General features: G+C 50.0%; 1 protein-coding gene across 3 annotated transcripts; it reads right to left on the bottom strand.

Moving 5' to 3' along the window:
* Positions 1–145: 145 nt before the first annotated feature.
* Positions 146–13,164, bottom strand: LOC140485517 (uncharacterized). 3 transcript variants are annotated; one of them, XR_011962379.1, is made up of 3 exons: positions 11,858–13,164; positions 6,461–6,622; positions 146–6,046 (listed from the first exon to the last, which is right to left on the bottom strand). XR_011962379.1 is itself a non-coding variant. In XM_072583693.1 (2 exons), exon 2 carries the CDS (start codon positions 1,826–1,828, stop codon positions 1,124–1,126), a length of 705 nt encoding a protein of 234 aa, XP_072439794.1. In that variant the 5' UTR covers positions 1,829–6,046; positions 6,461–7,222; the 3' UTR covers positions 146–1,123. The 3 variants fall into 3 exon arrangements, 1 of the variants encoding a protein (XP_072439794.1); XR_011962380.1 differs by lacking the exon at positions 11,858–13,164 and adding an exon at positions 9,321–9,734; XM_072583693.1 differs by lacking the exon at positions 11,858–13,164 and having other exon boundaries at positions 6,461–7,222.
* Positions 13,165–16,127: the final 2,963 nt, after the last annotated feature.

Raw genomic sequence — 16,127 nt, 5'->3', positions numbered from 1 at the left:
CTACTTTTTGAGCTAAAAGAAGAAAAAAAGGCCTGATCAAATCCACCCTATCATAATTTCAAGTGTTCTTTATCCGACAGATGTGTCTCCTGTAGGAGAGCTATATCAACTCTTTCTTTCTTAAGATTTGATAATATTTTCTTCCTTTTGACTGGCGAATTACTCCCCTTGACATTCCAGGTGCACCACTTAACCGACTGATCAACCATAATCATCTGGGCAAATCCGAGACCCCTCGGGAGGGGAAACCCTATCCAAAACATCCCGAGCATAGAGCATATAAAATTCACAAAAATAAAGGCTCTCTAATATACTCACAACAGTATAATAAAAAACTATTTCTAAACAATTAAAAAAACGTATTTAAATGGAGATTTTCCCCCTTGTTCCCAGGGGGTGTCACTTCCTTTCCAAAGGTCCATCATATCCTCTCCCAACCAATGCCCCACCCTTGACCCAGCCGCTCCTCAATAGGATGAGGAGAATTCAGATATAATACAAAGCTAGAGTTAACAGTGAGCAACCTACCCCCACCCACCCACACCTGGATATATTTGGTAATGTTAATACCATGTATAAACATATATAACTATAAAATTACAACCTCAACAAATAATAATAAAATATAGTAATACAAAATAGCAAGGGAAAACAACCCTGCTCCTAGAGACAGAGGTAAAATAGAATAAGGTAACCACCTCCCCCCACCAACATTAACTAAAGCTTATATATATACATATATATGCATACATACATACACACACACACATATATATATATACATAGAATAATTTAAAAAAACCCCAAGGGCGGGAGAAAATCGTTAAATAGAGAACAAATAAATAAATCCCTCTCCCCACCCCCCATGATAATATTAAACAGTAAGGTAAGAAAAAACAAAAAGGAGGGGGATATAAACCAAAGTGGGGGGAAAGGCAAACCAACATCCATTATCTCTTACAGTTTATCTAAGAGAGTCCAAGAATTCCTTAGCCTTTTCTGGTGATCCGAAGTTATACACGGATCCTTCATGGTTAAAGCGTAGCGTCGCTGGGTAGCGTAAGGAGTACTGAATATTTAAGTCCCTTAAACACTTCTTCGCCTCATCGAATTCCTTCCTCTTTCAGACCAGAGCTGGGGAAAAGTCCTGGAATAACATGATCTTGGATCCTTTATAGATCATGGCTTGGGGGTCTTTTCCAAGATTTCTAGAAGCTTCTAGGAGTATCTGCCTCTCCCTATAGCTCCGCAGCCGGAACAGGACCGGGTGTGGACGCTGGTTCGAGCCGGGCCCGTGTATTGTGACCCGGTAGGCCCATTCCACCCTTACCTGGCCTGATCCAGCTTCCAGATTTAAAAGCTGTGGCAGCCACTGCTCGAGAAATGCTGTAAGCTGGCCTTCCTCTTCCCGTTCGGGAAGGCCCAGCAAACGAATATTTTTTCGACGACCTCGATTATCGAGGTCATCAATATGATTCTCTAAGATCCGGACTCGCTGTTCGAGAGTCCGGACCTGATCCACGGCCGATTGCGCTGTAGTTTCGGAGGTCGCGGCCTTTAACTCCGCCCCTCCGACTCGGCGCTCGATTTCCTGGATGTCTCGGTCGTGCTTTTGCAGCGCGGCCGAGAGTGAGTCCCATCGATTTCGGGACTCCTCGATAAAAGCGTTGATCTTCGCATCCAGCTTGGAGATCAGCTCCACAAGGCTTGTCACTGTCGGTAAGTCCCCCGGGGCGGCTGTGGACGCCTCAGCTGCAGCTGGAGAGGGAGAGGGTGGGGGAGGGGTTCCTGCCCGCTGAGAACTGCGGGCTCCCTTCCCTTTAGTCATTTTTACTGAAGATTATATTGTTTAAATTCAACACTAAGCAACTAATTAAATTAAACAGCTATTTTAAATGATTTGGTGAGTGTGGTGGGGGTGGGTGACCCACTTTGCCCAAGCCTTAGGAGGAGCACTATAGACTCAGACTTGCTGGGTCGCTGCCATCTTGGATCCCTCGAGTTTTTTTTAAATTAGAAGAAGCATGAGTGGATGGAGTCAGGCTTACACAAAGCCAGGGTTTTAGTTTTGCTTTCAATTGAATTTGGAGGGTTTGGGGAGTTGGCTGTTGAAGCTGCTGGGTATTTCTCTCTCTCTCTGCTATAGCTAAAAGTTTGAGGAGTTTTTAGGCTGCTAAATCATATCTTTCAGAGTTCCTTTTCCCTGATCTGGAGATATCACATGAGAAAGTCTATTTTGCTGAGTTTGCCTTTACTGAGGATGTGTTCCAAGAATGCTTGGAAAAGTTGGTGATTAGTAGTTGAATAATATATTCTTTTGTTAAGTATTTCAATAGCATTAAAAGTGCTTTTTTTTTGTTTGTATTTTAACTGTGGTGTAAGAATAAAGTGTGTTTTCTTAAAACCTAGTAGTATGACCAATCAAATCACATCTGGAACACCACCTTATGCTTGCCCTTAACTAAGATAAAAGTCAGTGTTTAGCTTATCTCCTTGATATATTTTGAGGGGGTTTTGTCTGGTTCATAAGAAATTGGGGACTCTTCTTGGGATCAAATTCTGTAATTTCAGGTTTGGTTTAGGATTATTGGATACAAAGACAGGGAAGGGTGAATTTTGGTATTCTCTTTTCAGGTGGGGTTGCGTTCTGTTTGTTTAAATAGGCTGTGCCTTTGTGTAATAATGGCTCTTTCATCAGCTAAGCATTACTGGGTCTGGTAGAAATCATTTGGAGTGGTTGACAAGGGGTGAAGCCATATTAGATTTGGTACTGGGTAATGAGCCTGGCCAGGTGTTAGATTTGGAAGTAGGTGAGCACTTTGGTGATAGTGATCACAATTCTGTTATGTTTACTTTGTTGATAGAAAGGGATAGGTGTATACCACCGGTCAAGAGTTACAGCTGGGGGATAGGCAATTACGATGCGATTAGGCAAGATTTAGGAAGCATAGGATGGGGAAGGAAACTGCTGGGGATAGGCACATTAGAAATGTGGAGCTTATTCAAGGAAAAGCTACTGTGTGTCCTAGATAAGTATGTACCTGTCAGGGAGGAAGCTGTAGAGCGCAAGAGCCGTGGTTTATGAAGGAAGTGGAATGTCTGGTCAAGAGGAAGAAGGTGGCTTATGTTAGGATGAGATGTGAAGGCTCAGTTAGGATGCTCGAGGGTTACAAGGTAGCCAGGAAAGACCTAAAGAGAGAGCTCAGACGAGACATGAGAAGTTGTTGGCGGATAGGATCAGGGTAAACCCTAAGATTTTCTACAGGTATTTAAGGAATAAAAGAATGATTAGAGTAAGATTAGGGCCAATCAAGGATAGTAGTGGGAAGTTGTCTGTGGATTCAGAGGAGATAGGGGAAGCACTAAATGAATATTTTTCAACAGTATTCACTCCAGAAAATGACAATGTTGTCGAGGTGATTACTGAGATACAGGCTACTAGACTAGGTGTGATTGAGGTTCACTGGGAAGAGGTATTAGAAATCCTGCAGAGTGTGAAAATAGATATGTACCTTGGGCTGGCAAGTATTTATCCTAGGGTCCTCTGGGAAGCCAGGGAGATTGCCGAGCCTTTGGCATTGATCTTTAAATTGTCATTGTCTACAGGAATAGTGCCAGAAGACTGGAGGATAGCAAATATGGTTCCCCTGTTCAAGAAGGGGAGTAGAGACAATCCTGGTAATTATAGACCAGTGAGCCTTACTTCAGTTGTTGGTAAAGTGTTGGAAAATGTTATAAGAAGAGTTAGGATTATAATCATCTAGAAAAGAATAATTTGATTAGGGATAGTCAGCATGGTTTTGTGAAGGGTAGGTCGTGCCTCACAAACCTTATTGAGTTCTTTGAGAAGGTGACCAAACAGGTAGATGAGAGTAAACCAGTTGATGTGGTGTATATGGATTTCAGCAAGGCGTTCGATAAGGTTCCCCACAGTCGGCTATTGTACAAAATGCGGAGGAATGGGATTGTGGGAGATATAGCAGTTTGGATCAGTAATTGGCTTGCTGAAAGAAGACAGAGGGTTGCAGTTGATGGGAAATGTTCATTCTGTAGTCCAGTTACCAGTGGTGTACCGCAATGGTCGGTGTTGGGTCCACTGCTGTTCGTCATTTTTATAAACGACCTGAATGAGGGCGTAGAAGGGTGGGTTAGTAAATTTGCAGATGACACTAAGGTGGTGGAGTTGTGGATACTGACGAAGGATGTTATAGGTTACAGAGAGACATAGATAAGCTGCAGAGCTGGGCTGAGAGGTGGCAAATGGAATTTAATACGGACAAGTGTGAGGTGATTCACTTTGGTTGGAGTAATTGGAATGCAGAGTACTGGGCTAATGGTAAGATTCTTGATAGTGTAGATGAGCAGAGAGATCTATGTCCAGGTACACAGATCCTTGAAAGTTGCCACCCAGATTGACAGGGTTGTTAAGAAGGCATACAGTGTCTTAGCTTTTATTAATAGAGGGATCGAGTTCTGGAACCATGAGGTCATGCTGCAGCTGTACAAAACTCTGGTGCGACCGCACTTGGAATATTGTGTACAGTTCTGGTCACCGCATTATAAGAAGGATGTGGAAGCTTTGGAAAGAGTGCAGAGGAGATTTACTAGGATGTTGCCTGGTATGGAGGGAAGGTCTTACGAGGAAAGACTGAGGGACTTGAGGCTGTTTTTGTTAGAGAGAAGAAGGTTGTGAGGTGACTTAATAGAGACATATAAGATAATCAGAGGGTTAGATAGGGTGGACAGGGAGAGCCTTTTTCCAAGAATGGTGATGGCGAGCACGAGAGGGCATAGCTTTAAATTGAGGGATGATAGATATAGGACAGATGTCAGAGGTAGTTTCTTTACTCAGAGAGTAGTAAGGGTATGGAATGCTTTGCCTGCAACGGTAGTAGATTCACCAAGTTTAAGTATATTTAAGTCGTCATTGGACAAGCATATGGACGTACATGGAATAGTGTAGATGGGATGGGCTTCAGATTGGTATGGCAGGGCGGCGCAACATCGAGGGCCGAAGGGCCTGTACTGCGTTGTAATGTTCTGTATGGAAGTGAGTAAGATAAACCTTTCGGAATTGGCAGATAAGCTGATGTTGAGAATACCTGTGCCTGTGATGACAGGGAAGAGAATTCCCACAATAACTTAGCATTTACAATTACCAAGAATGCAGTCGGAGTAATTGGAAATAACCAAAACTCAATTGCAGATGAAACAGCTTTAATTAGGGGGAAAAAAGAAGAAAGAGAGAGATAATTGCAGCAGAACAAAGAACAAAAGAATTAAAATAGCTTGACTATGAAAAGGAAATGAAACATTTTGAATAATGATTAAATGTAAAAGAAAGGGATAATGAGAGAGGTGGGTGAAAGAGTTTCGACTTCAGAAGCTGGCAATACAAAGCCAAAGTCAATCTAAAATGGAGGCAGAGGTAAAAGGTGGGATTAGTTATGAGGACAGTGATGAAGAGCGAGCTCATTGTAGCCAAAGGCCTGGTGAGGATCTGTTTGATGACAGTGGGGGTGGGAGGAGAGGGGTGTGGGGGCATGCCGTTCCGGTTTTGGTGGATTCCGGGGCAACTTGCTCTTCAGCACCTCCCTCTGTGGCTCTACCCCTCAATTCCGATTCTGTTCATACTGTGGGTGTCTCCGGTATACCCATGGTTGAGCCCTTCTCTGATACGATCCCTGTTACCATCGGACCTGTCACCGTTCCCGATTCGGCTATCATTTCCCCTTCCTGTCCATTGCTTTACTCGGCTGTGAAACCCTCTATAAATTAAACGCTTCTATCCACTGTTCCCCTCAGGGTCTTGTCTTAGAATTTCGATTGAGACTCCACTGCCACGCACTGCACCTGCCCTCTTTACATGGCACTGTGCCAGTGCCCCGGTTCGCTCGCTTTTTGATTCCATCATTGTATAGTTGCGCTGGTGCCCCTTTTCTGCGCTGGGTCCTGTTGATTGGCCGCCCCCTTTTGAGACTTCCATGACACGGCTGTTCAGCTCTGCACTCACGACTCGTCATATTCTGCGCTTGCGGATTCACATCTGAATAAAGAAACCAACGTTACCCTTACTGGTCACCGCTATGTTAGACACAGGGGACCCTCTGCTGAAATCTCGCTGACATTTTAGCAGTCTCAGCTTTTCCTCCCAGACGTTATACCTTTAATTCCTATCATCCTCAAAACCCCCGGACACTGAGCGATTTATCCTCCATGCATGCCCGTCTCTGCGACCTTCCCTGTTCGTTTGAGCCCCTTACACCTGGCGATTCATCATCATTATATATTCGATCTTAACGGTTTCTCTTTACGTTTACTTGCCCTCACCATAACAGCTACCTTCACGGTTCTGGACCCCTCGCTGCTTCTTCCTTCGCTCACCCGCGGCTCCTGGAGGGTTTGCAGCCCGTTATGGGCGTGTCACTCTAACCATGGTCCTTTCTGCCCCACCACATACCGTCACCTTCAAGGCTGGCGCTCCCGGCCCTCAGTCTGCCAGTACACGTTAAACCTTCTGCGATAGAAAGGGTACGATCAGTCATTACTTCCCTCCTGCAGCAGGTCATCCTTGTGTCCATGCGGAGCCCCTGCATCACTCCCATCTTGCCGGTTCCAAAGCCTGAAAAACCGAACAGGTGGAAATTTGTGCGGAATTTACGTTCTCGAAACGTTATTGTTGTTCCCGGTTCCCCGTGGTGCCTGACACCAATGCCATCCTCACCACTGTCCCTGCCACCGCCGCTTGCCTTTCAGTAGTTGACCTCTGCTCTGCCTTTTTCTCTATTAAATTGTCCGCTGAAAGTCAACGCCTTTTTGCCTTTACTTTTGGCGACGGCCGTACACATGGACACAGCTTCCCCAAGGGTATATGGAGTGCCCCAATGTCTGTACTTCCGCTTTGGAGCGGACCTTTGAAACCCTCCACTTGCCTTGCACGACTTACTTGTCCCCTCCGCCTCAGCAGATGCCTGCATGCAAGACACTTTTACCCTACTTCAGAGCCTGGCACAGGATGGCCACAAAATGCAGTTCTGTCAGCCTAATGTGCATTACTTGGGCTTCTCTCTCTCACAGGGTATAAGACCCCTGGCCCCTGATTGTCCAGGAGGACCAGTTCCACCACAGAACACACCAGATGGCCTCCTTCTTTAGAGACCACAATTTCCCTTCCCACGTGGTTAAAGATGCCCTCCAACGCATCTCATCTACATCCCGCACCTCTGCCCTCAGACCCCACCCCTCCAACCGTAACAAGGACAGAACACCCCTGGTGCTCACCTTCCACCCTACAAACCTTCGCATAAACCAAATCATCCACCGACATTTCCGCCACCTCAAAACAGACCCCACCACCAGGGATATATTTCCCTCCCCACCCCTTTCCGCCTTCCGCAAAGACCATTCCCTCCGCGACTACCTGGTTAGGTCCACGCCCCCAAACAACCCACCCTCCAATCCTGGCACCTTCCCCTGCCACCGCAGGAACTGTAAAACCTGCGCCCACACCTCCTCCCTCACCTCTATCCAAGGCCCTAAAGGAGCCTTCCACATTCATCAAAGTTTTACTTGCACATCCACTAATATCATTTATTTTATCCGTTGCTCCCGATGCGGTCTCCTCTACATTGGGGAGACTGGACACCTCCTAGCAGAGCGCTTTAGGGAACATCTCCGGGACACACGCACCAATCAACCACACCGCCCTGTGGCCCAACATTTCAACTCCCCCTCCCACTCTGCCGAGGACATGGAGGTCCTGGGCCTCCTTCACCGCCGCTCCCTCACCACCAGACGCCTGGAGGAAGAACGCCTCATCTTCCGCCTCGGAACACTTCAACCCCAGGGCATCAATGTGGACTTCAACAGTTTCCTCATTTCCCCTCCCCCACCTCACCCTAGTTCTAAACTTCCAGCTCAGTAACTGTCCCCATAACTTGTCCGGACTTGTCCTACCTGCCTATCTCCTTTTCCACCTATCCACTCCACCTTCTCCTCCTTGACCTATCACCTTCATCCCCTCCCCCACTCACCCATTGTACTCTATGCTACTTTCTCCCCACCCCCACCCTCCTCTATCTTATCTCTCCATGCTTCAGGCTCACTGCCTTTATTCCTGATGAAGGGCTTTTGCCCGAAACGTCGATTTCGAAGCTACTTGGATGCTGCCTGAACTGCTGTGCTCTTCCAGCACCACTAATCCAGAATCTGGTTTCCAGAATCTGCAATCATTGTTTTTACCTCGTTGATTTTAACCCTACTGCGAATCCTCTTGCAAGGATGCCTGCCTTGAAGAAGTTTTCCTCCTCTCTCTACAAGAATCTCAGGGAGTCCCTCTCCCACTGCAACTCCCAGGTCATTTCCTCTGCCCTGAACCTCTTCAAACATGTCATGAAACAAACTCGCTACCACAGCCACGTTTGCTTCCTCAGTGCCTGCCTCCGTAACCAACTCATCCCACACGGACTCCGGACCACCTTTAAACCAGTAGAGTTCGGACCCGAACAGGACAAACAGTACAGACTACAGATTCAAAAACACCAGCAACAGTTCTCCTTCAAGATCCTCCGCTTCACGCTTGCAGCAATGCGCTGGCACCTAACCTCTCTACAGTCAGCCCTGCCTCAGCTGAGGGCCACACTCTCTCAAAATTGCAAAGGACCCACTCTGTACTACATCCTCAGGAGAATTCATACTCTCAACAAACAGTATTTCAATTCCATCTCAAACATTAAAAACTGTAAGTACAACAAACTTTTATCCACCCACCTCCATAACCAGCGCTCCTCAAACATTCCAGAACACTCCCCTGGCCTCAGAACCTATTGCACCATGAACCATGCGGCTGATGCAGCTACCACCCCCATGCTGATTGATGATGTCACTTCCGCTCCTATCATGGCCGCTCCCACAACCACTTCCACCCCTCACAATTCCTCATGCATCACACCTGACATCACTTCTGCTCTTCACATCATCGCTGATGCCACATGCTCAGTGATTCCCGCCACCCCTACTGCCGTGGTCACCACCTCTTCTGCCCCCACCAGCGCCACTCACCTGCATTCTGCTGACATGCCCCCCACAGACCCCACTGTCACTATCCCCACCCCCCAGAACCCCAAGAAGAACACTATCCCTGCTCATGACTCCACCCCCATTCCCCCCACCATCACACCCAGTCCAGTTACAGGTTCCGCCCCCACTCCCAGCTCTACACCCACACCAGATCCCAGCTCCCAGCCCTGCCGAGTTTTCACCATCCCTCCAGACCTCCCCCTCACTGAGGACGAACGATCAGTCCTCAGCAAAGGACTCACCTTCACCCCCTCTGTCCACGCATCAATGAATTTAATACACGCCGTGACGTCGAACAATTCTTCCGTCGCCTCCGCCTCCGAGCTTACTTTCACAATCAGGACTCCCGCCAACCTTCCGAGGACCCCTTCGCCCACCTCCAACAGACTGCATCCACCTGGACACCCTGCGCTGGCCTATTACCTGCCCTCGACCTCTTCATTTCCAACTGCCGCCGGGACATTAACCGCCTCAACCTGTCTACCTCCCTCCCCCACTCCAACCTCTCACCCTCACAACGCGCAGCCCTCCAATCCCTCTGCTCCAATCCCAACCTCACCATCAAGCCAGCGGATAAAGGGGGCGCAGTGGTAGTCTGGCGCACTGTCCTCTACACCTCTGAAGCTAAACGCCAACTCGAGGACACCTCTTCCTACTGCCCCCTCAACCATGACCCCACCCCCCATCACCAAACCATCATCTCCCAGACCATACAGAATCTCATCACCTCAGGAGATCTCCCACCCACAGCTTCCAACCTCATAGTCCGGGTACACCGCACTGCCTGGTTCTACCTCCTTCCCAAGATTCACAAGCCTGACCACCCTGGCCGACCCATTGTCTCAGCATGCTCCTGCCCCACTGAACTCACCTCTACCTACCTTGACACTGTCCTTTCCCCCCAGTCCAGGAACTCCCCACATACGTTCGAGACACCACCCACGCCCTCCACCGCCTCCAAGACTTCCGTTTCCCTGGCCCCCAATGCCTCATCTTCACCATGGATATCCAATCCCTCTACACCTCCATCCGCCATGACCAGGGCCTCCAAGCCCTCCGTTTTTTCCTCTCCCGACGTCCCCAACAGTACCCTTCCAATGACACTCTCATTCGTTTGGCCGAACTGGTCCTCACCCTTAACGATTTCTCCTTTGACACCTCCCACTTCCTCCAGACCAAAGGGGTAGCCATGGGCACACGTATGAGCCCCAGCTATGCCTGTCTCTTTGTTGGCTACGTAGAGCAGTTGATCTTCCGTATTTACACCGGCACCACTCCCCACCTCTTCCTCCGCTACATTGATGACTGCATTGGCGCCACCTCGTGCTCCCGTGAGGAGGTTGAGCAATTCATCAACTTCACCAACACATTCCACCCTGACCTTAAATTTACCTGAACTATCTCTGACACCTCGCTCCCCTTCCTGGACCTCTCCATCTCCATTAGTGACGACCGACTTGACACTGACATTTTTTACAAACCCACCGACTCCCACAGCTACCTGGATTACACCTCTTCCCACCCTATCTCTTGCAAAAATGCCATCCCGTATTCCCAATTTCTCCGCCTCCACTGGATCTGCTCCCAGGAGGACCAGTTCCACCACAGAACACACCAGATGGCCTCCTTCTTTAGAGACCGCAATTTCCCTTCCCACGTGGTTAAAGATGCCCTCCAACGCATCTTGTCCACATCCCGCACCTCCGCCCTCAGACCCCACCCCTCCAACCGTAACAAGGACAGAACGCCCCTGGTGCTCACCTTCCACCCTACCAACCTTCGCATAAACCAAATCATCCGACATTTCCGCCACCTCCAAACAGACCCCACTACCAGGGATATATTTCCCTCCCCACCCCTTTCTGCCTTCCAAAAAGACCGTTCCCTCCGCGACTACCTGGTTAGGTCCACGCCCCCAAACAACCCACCCTCCAATCCTGGCACCTTCCCCCTGCCACCGCAGGAACTGTAAAACCTGCGCCCACACCTCCTCCCTCACCTCTATCCAAGGCCCTAAAGGAGCCTTCCACATCCATCAAAGTTTTACTTGCACATCCACTAATATCATTTATTGTATCCGTTGCTCCCAATGCGGTCTCCTATACATTGGGGAGACTGGGTGCCTCCTAGCAGAGTGCTTTAGGGATCATCTCCGGGACACCCGCACCAATCAACCACACCGCCCTGTGGCCCAACATTTCAACTCCCCTCCCACTCTGCCGAGGACATGGAGGTCCTGGGCCTCCTTCACCGCCGCTCCCTTACCACCAGACGCCTGGAGGAAGAATGCCTCATCTTCCGCCTCGGAACACTTCAACCCCAGGGCATCAATATGGACTTCAACAGTTTCCTCATTTCCCCTTCCCCCACCTCACCCTCGTTCTCAACTTCCAGCTCAGTAACTGTCCCCATAACTTGTCCGGACTTGTCCTACCTGCCTATCTCCTTTTCCACCTATCCACTCCACCTTCTCCTCCTTGACCTATCACCTTCATCCCCTCCCCCACTCACCCATTGCACTCTATGCTACTTTCTCCCCACCCCCACCCTCCTCTAGCTTATCTCTCCACGCTTCAGGCTCACTGCCTTTATTCCTGATGAAGGGCTTTTGCCCAAAACGTCGATTTCGAAGCTACTTGGATGCTGCCTGAACTGCTGTGCTCTTCCAGCACCACTAATCCAGTGTCTACAATTATCAGCGTCCCTTCTCCTGCCATGCGTACCGAGCTAATGTCCTTTTTTGGGGATGGTGAATTACTGTAGGCACTGGATTCCTGACCTTGAGATTGATGCACCTCTCAGGGAGGCTTCTTCTCCGAAACAACCATTGATAGTACAGTGGACAGCTGAAATGACACATGCTTTTGAAGAGTTAAAGCCAAGACTGAGTTCTGCACACACCCTGGGTCTTCCAGATTGCTCGCAGCTGTTCCATCTTTTTGTTACTGAGAAGAAGGAAAAGCTTCCGGCATTCTGACACAGATTCATGGGGATCTCAGGCGCCCTGTAACGTTTGACTCTGTACAGTTACCACCTTTTGTGAGAGGAATGCGGCATGTTTGCGAGCTGTGGCGGCTGCCTCCATAATGGTTGAAAACTCTACCCCTCTTTGTGCTGGATCATCCACGCACAATTTTTGTTCCACAATTGGTTTCCCTGCTGTTAAATTCCACAGCAACCCAACGTTTTACTGCATCCAGGCATATGGGCTATGAGGTAATCCTACTATCCTGTTCCAATCTTACATTGCGCCGCGCCCCAGCCCTGAATCCTGCAAACTTCCTCCCTGCTACCGACCACTCTCTGACAGCTGACCCATGGTTGTTTGCATATTGTCCATGAGATCGCCACCGCTCGTCTCGATCTTTCTGAGACCCTTTGGATAACCCTGATATGGTCCTTTTCACCAATGGGTCTTCCTTTCACCATTCCGACCCTCAGACACTAGCAGGCGATGTGATGTGTATGCCTTCAGAAATCCGCTGTACTCCTTCACAGAACTTCTGCGCAGACAGCTGAATGGTTTGCATTCTAGCTGCTGGCAAATCTGTCAATATTTATATAAACTCTCGCAACGCTTTCGGAGTGGTTCATGATGTCAGCACCCTCTGGAAACAGAGGCTTCGGTATTTCTTTGGGAAACCCCTTACAACATGGCCAGCTTTTTAACAATCTTTTCGTAGCCATCCTGCTTCCCTCCACAATAGCGGTCATTAACAGCCCGTACAGCTGCTTAGGATCATGTCACCCGTGGAAATGCTTTTGCTGACAGGTGGCCTGTACGGCCGCTACAAATCCTACTACACAGGCTTTGCATACGCCAATTTCCCGCCATTCCTGACCCGATTGAGGGCATTTGCGCGGCTCAGCAATCAGCTCCCTAGTCCGAGAAAGATCGGTGGGCCCGCTTAGGTGCCACAGAATCCCGCTCACTGCATCTTCTTACACATCCTGATGGCTGCATCATTTGCCCATCATTTGCTCTGCATGTCCTAGCCCTAGCTGCCCATGGGGATGAGCATGTTGGGAAGCAGGGTAAAAACAATAACTGCAGATGCTGAAAATCAAATACTGGATTAGTGGTGCTGGAAGAACACAGCAGTTCAGGCAGCATCCAACGAGCAGCGAAATCGACGTTCCGGGCAAAAGCCCTTCATCAGGAATAAAGGCAATGAGCCTGAAGCGTGGAGAGATAAGCTAGAGGAGGGTGGGGGTGGGGAGAGAGTAGCATAGAGTACAATGGGTGAGTGGGGGAGGGGATGAAGGTGATAGATCAAGGAGGAGAGGGTGGAGTGGATAGGTGGAAAAGAAGATAGGCAGGTCGGACAAGTCAAGGAGGCAGTAACTGAGCTGGAAGTTTGAAACTAGGATGAGGTGGGGGAAGGGGAAATGAGGAAGCTGTTGAAGTCCACATTGATGCCCTGGGGTTGAAGTGTTCCGAGGCGGAAGATGAGGCGTTCTTCCTCCAGGCGTCTGGTGGTGAGGGAGCGGCGGTGAAGGAGGCCTAGGACCTCCATGTCCTCGGCAGAGTGGGAGGGGGAGTTGAAATGTTGGGCCACGGGGCGGTTTGGTTGATTGGTGCGGGTGTCTCGGAGATGTTCCCTAAAGCGCTCTGCTAGGAGGCGCCCAGTCTCCCCAATGTAGAGGAGACCGCATCGGGAGCAACGGATACAATAAATGATATTGGTGGATGTGCAGGTGAAACTTTGATGGATGTGGAAGGCTCCTTTAGGGCCTTGGATAGAGGTGAGGGAGGAGGTGTGGGCACAGGTTTTACAGTTCCTGCGGTGGCAGGGGAAAGTGCCAGAATGGGAGGGTGGGTCGTAGCGGGGTGTGGACCTGACCAGGTAGTCACGGAGGGAACGGTCTTTGCGGAAGGCGGAAAGGGGTGGGGAGGGAAATATATCCCTGGTTGTGGGGTCTTTTTGGAGGTGGCGGAAATGTCGATGGATGATTTGGTTTATGCGAAGGTTTGTAGGGTGGAAGGTGAGCACCAGGGGCGTTCTGTCCTTGTTACGGTTGGAGGGGTGGGGTCTGAGTGCGGAGGTGCGGGATGTGGACGAGATGCGTTGGAGGGCATCTTTAACCACGTGGGAAGGGAAATTGTGGTCTCTAAAGAAGGAGGCCATCTGGTGTGTCCTATGGTGGAACTGGTCCTCCTGGGAGCAGATACGGCGGAGGCGGAGAAATTGGGAATACGGGATGGTATTTTTGCAAGAGATAGGGTGGGAAGAGGTGTAATCCAGGTAGCTGTGGGAGTCGGTGGGTTTGTAAAAAATGTCAGTGTCAAGTCGGTCGTTACTAATGCAGATGGAGAGGTCCAGGAAGGGGAGCGAGGTGTCAGAGATAGTCCAGGTAAATTTAAGGTCAGGGTGGAATGTGTTGATGAAGTTGATGAATTGCTCAACCTCCTCGCGGGAGCACGTGGTGGCGCCAATGCAGTCATCAATGTAGCGGAGGAAGAGGTGGGGAGTGGTACCGGTGTAATTATGGAAGATCAACTGTTCTACATAGCCAACAAAGAGACAGGCATAGCTGGGGCCCATACGTGTGCCCATGGCTACTCCTTTGGTCTGGAGGAAGTGGGAGGATTCAAAGGAGAAATTATTAAGGGTGAGGACCAGTTCGGCCAAACGAATGAGAGTGTCATTGGAAGGGTACTGTTGGGGACGTCGGGAGAGGAAAAAACGGAGGGCTTGGAGGCCCTGGTCATGGCGAATGGAGGTGTAGAGGGATTGGATATCTATGGTGAAGATGAGGCATTGGGGGCCAGGGAAACGGAAGTCATGGAGGAGGTGGAGGGCGTGGGTGGTGTCTCGAACATATGTGGGGAGTTCCTGGACTAGGGGGGATAGGACAGTGTCAAGGTAGGTAGAGATGAGTTCAGTGGGGCAGGAGCATGCTGAGACAATGGGTCGGCCAGGGTGGTCAGGCTTGTGGATCTTGGGAAGAAGGTAGAACCAGGCAGTGCGGGGTTCCCGGACTATGAGGTTGGAAGTTGTGGGTGGGAGATCTCCTGAGGTGATGAGGTTCTGTATGGTCTGGGAGATGATGGTTTGGTGATGGGGGGTGGGGTCATGGTCGAGGGACCAGTAGGAAGAGGTGTCCTCGAGTTGGCGTTTGGCTTCAGCGGTGTAGAGGTCAGTGCGCCAGACTACCACTGCGCCCCCTTTATCCGCTGGCTTGATGGTGAGGTTGGGATTGGAGCAGAGGGATTGGAGGGCTGCGCGTTGTGAGGGTGAGAGGTTGGAGTGGGGGAGGGAGGTAGACAGGTTGAGGCGGTTAATGTCCCGGCGGCAGTTGGAAATGAAGAGGTCGAGGGCAGGTAATAGGCCAGCGCGGGGTGTCCAGGTGGATGCAGTATGTTGGAGGTGGGCGAAGGGGTCCTCGGAAGGTTGGCGGGAGTCCTGATTGTGAAAGTAAGCTCGGAGGCGGAGGCGACGGAAGAATTGTTCAACGTCACGGCGTGTATTAAATTCATTGATACGTGGACGGAGGGGGATGAAGGTGAGTCCTTTGCTGAGGACTGATCGTTCGTCCTCAGTGAGGGGGAGGTCTGGAGGGATGGTGAAAACTCGGCAGGGCTGGGAGCTGGGATCTGGTGTGGGTGTAGAGCTGGGAGTGGGGTCGGAGCCAGTACCTGGAGTGGGTGTGGTGGTGGGCAGAATGGGGGTGGAGGCATGAGCAGGGGTAATGTTGCCCTCGGGGTTCTGGGGTGTGGGGATAGTGACAGTGGGGTCTGTGGGGGGCGTGTCAGCAGAATGCAGGTGAGTGGCGCTGGTGGAGGCGGAAGTGGTGGTGATCATGGCAGTAGGGTTGGCGGAAGTCACTGGGCATGTGACATCAGCGATGATGTGAGGGCCGGAAGTGGCTGTGGGAGTGGCCATGATGTGGGCGGAAGTGACGTCATCACTCAGCGTGGGGGTGGTAGCTGCGTCAGCCGCATGGCTAATGGCGTTTCCGAGGCCAGGGGAATCTTCTGGAATGTTTGAGGAGCGCTGGTTATGGAGGTGGGTGGATAAAAGTTTGTTGTACTTACAGTTTTTGAT

The sequence above is a fragment of the Chiloscyllium punctatum genome, chromosome 14, assembly GCF_047496795.1.
Source record: "Chiloscyllium punctatum isolate Juve2018m chromosome 14, sChiPun1.3, whole genome shotgun sequence".
In the NCBI taxonomy this organism is placed as follows: Eukaryota; Metazoa; Chordata; class Chondrichthyes; order Orectolobiformes; family Hemiscylliidae; genus Chiloscyllium; species Chiloscyllium punctatum.
Note: the sequence above shows the minus strand (reverse complement) of the source record. Positions and strands in the feature narration are given on the sequence as shown.

Bases quoted from the DNA above. Each gene is read 5' to 3' on its own strand.
- LOC140485517 (XM_072583693.1), bottom strand. From the start codon at position 1,828: ATGACTAAAGGGAAGGGAGCCCGCAGTTCTCAGCGGGCAGGAACCCCT.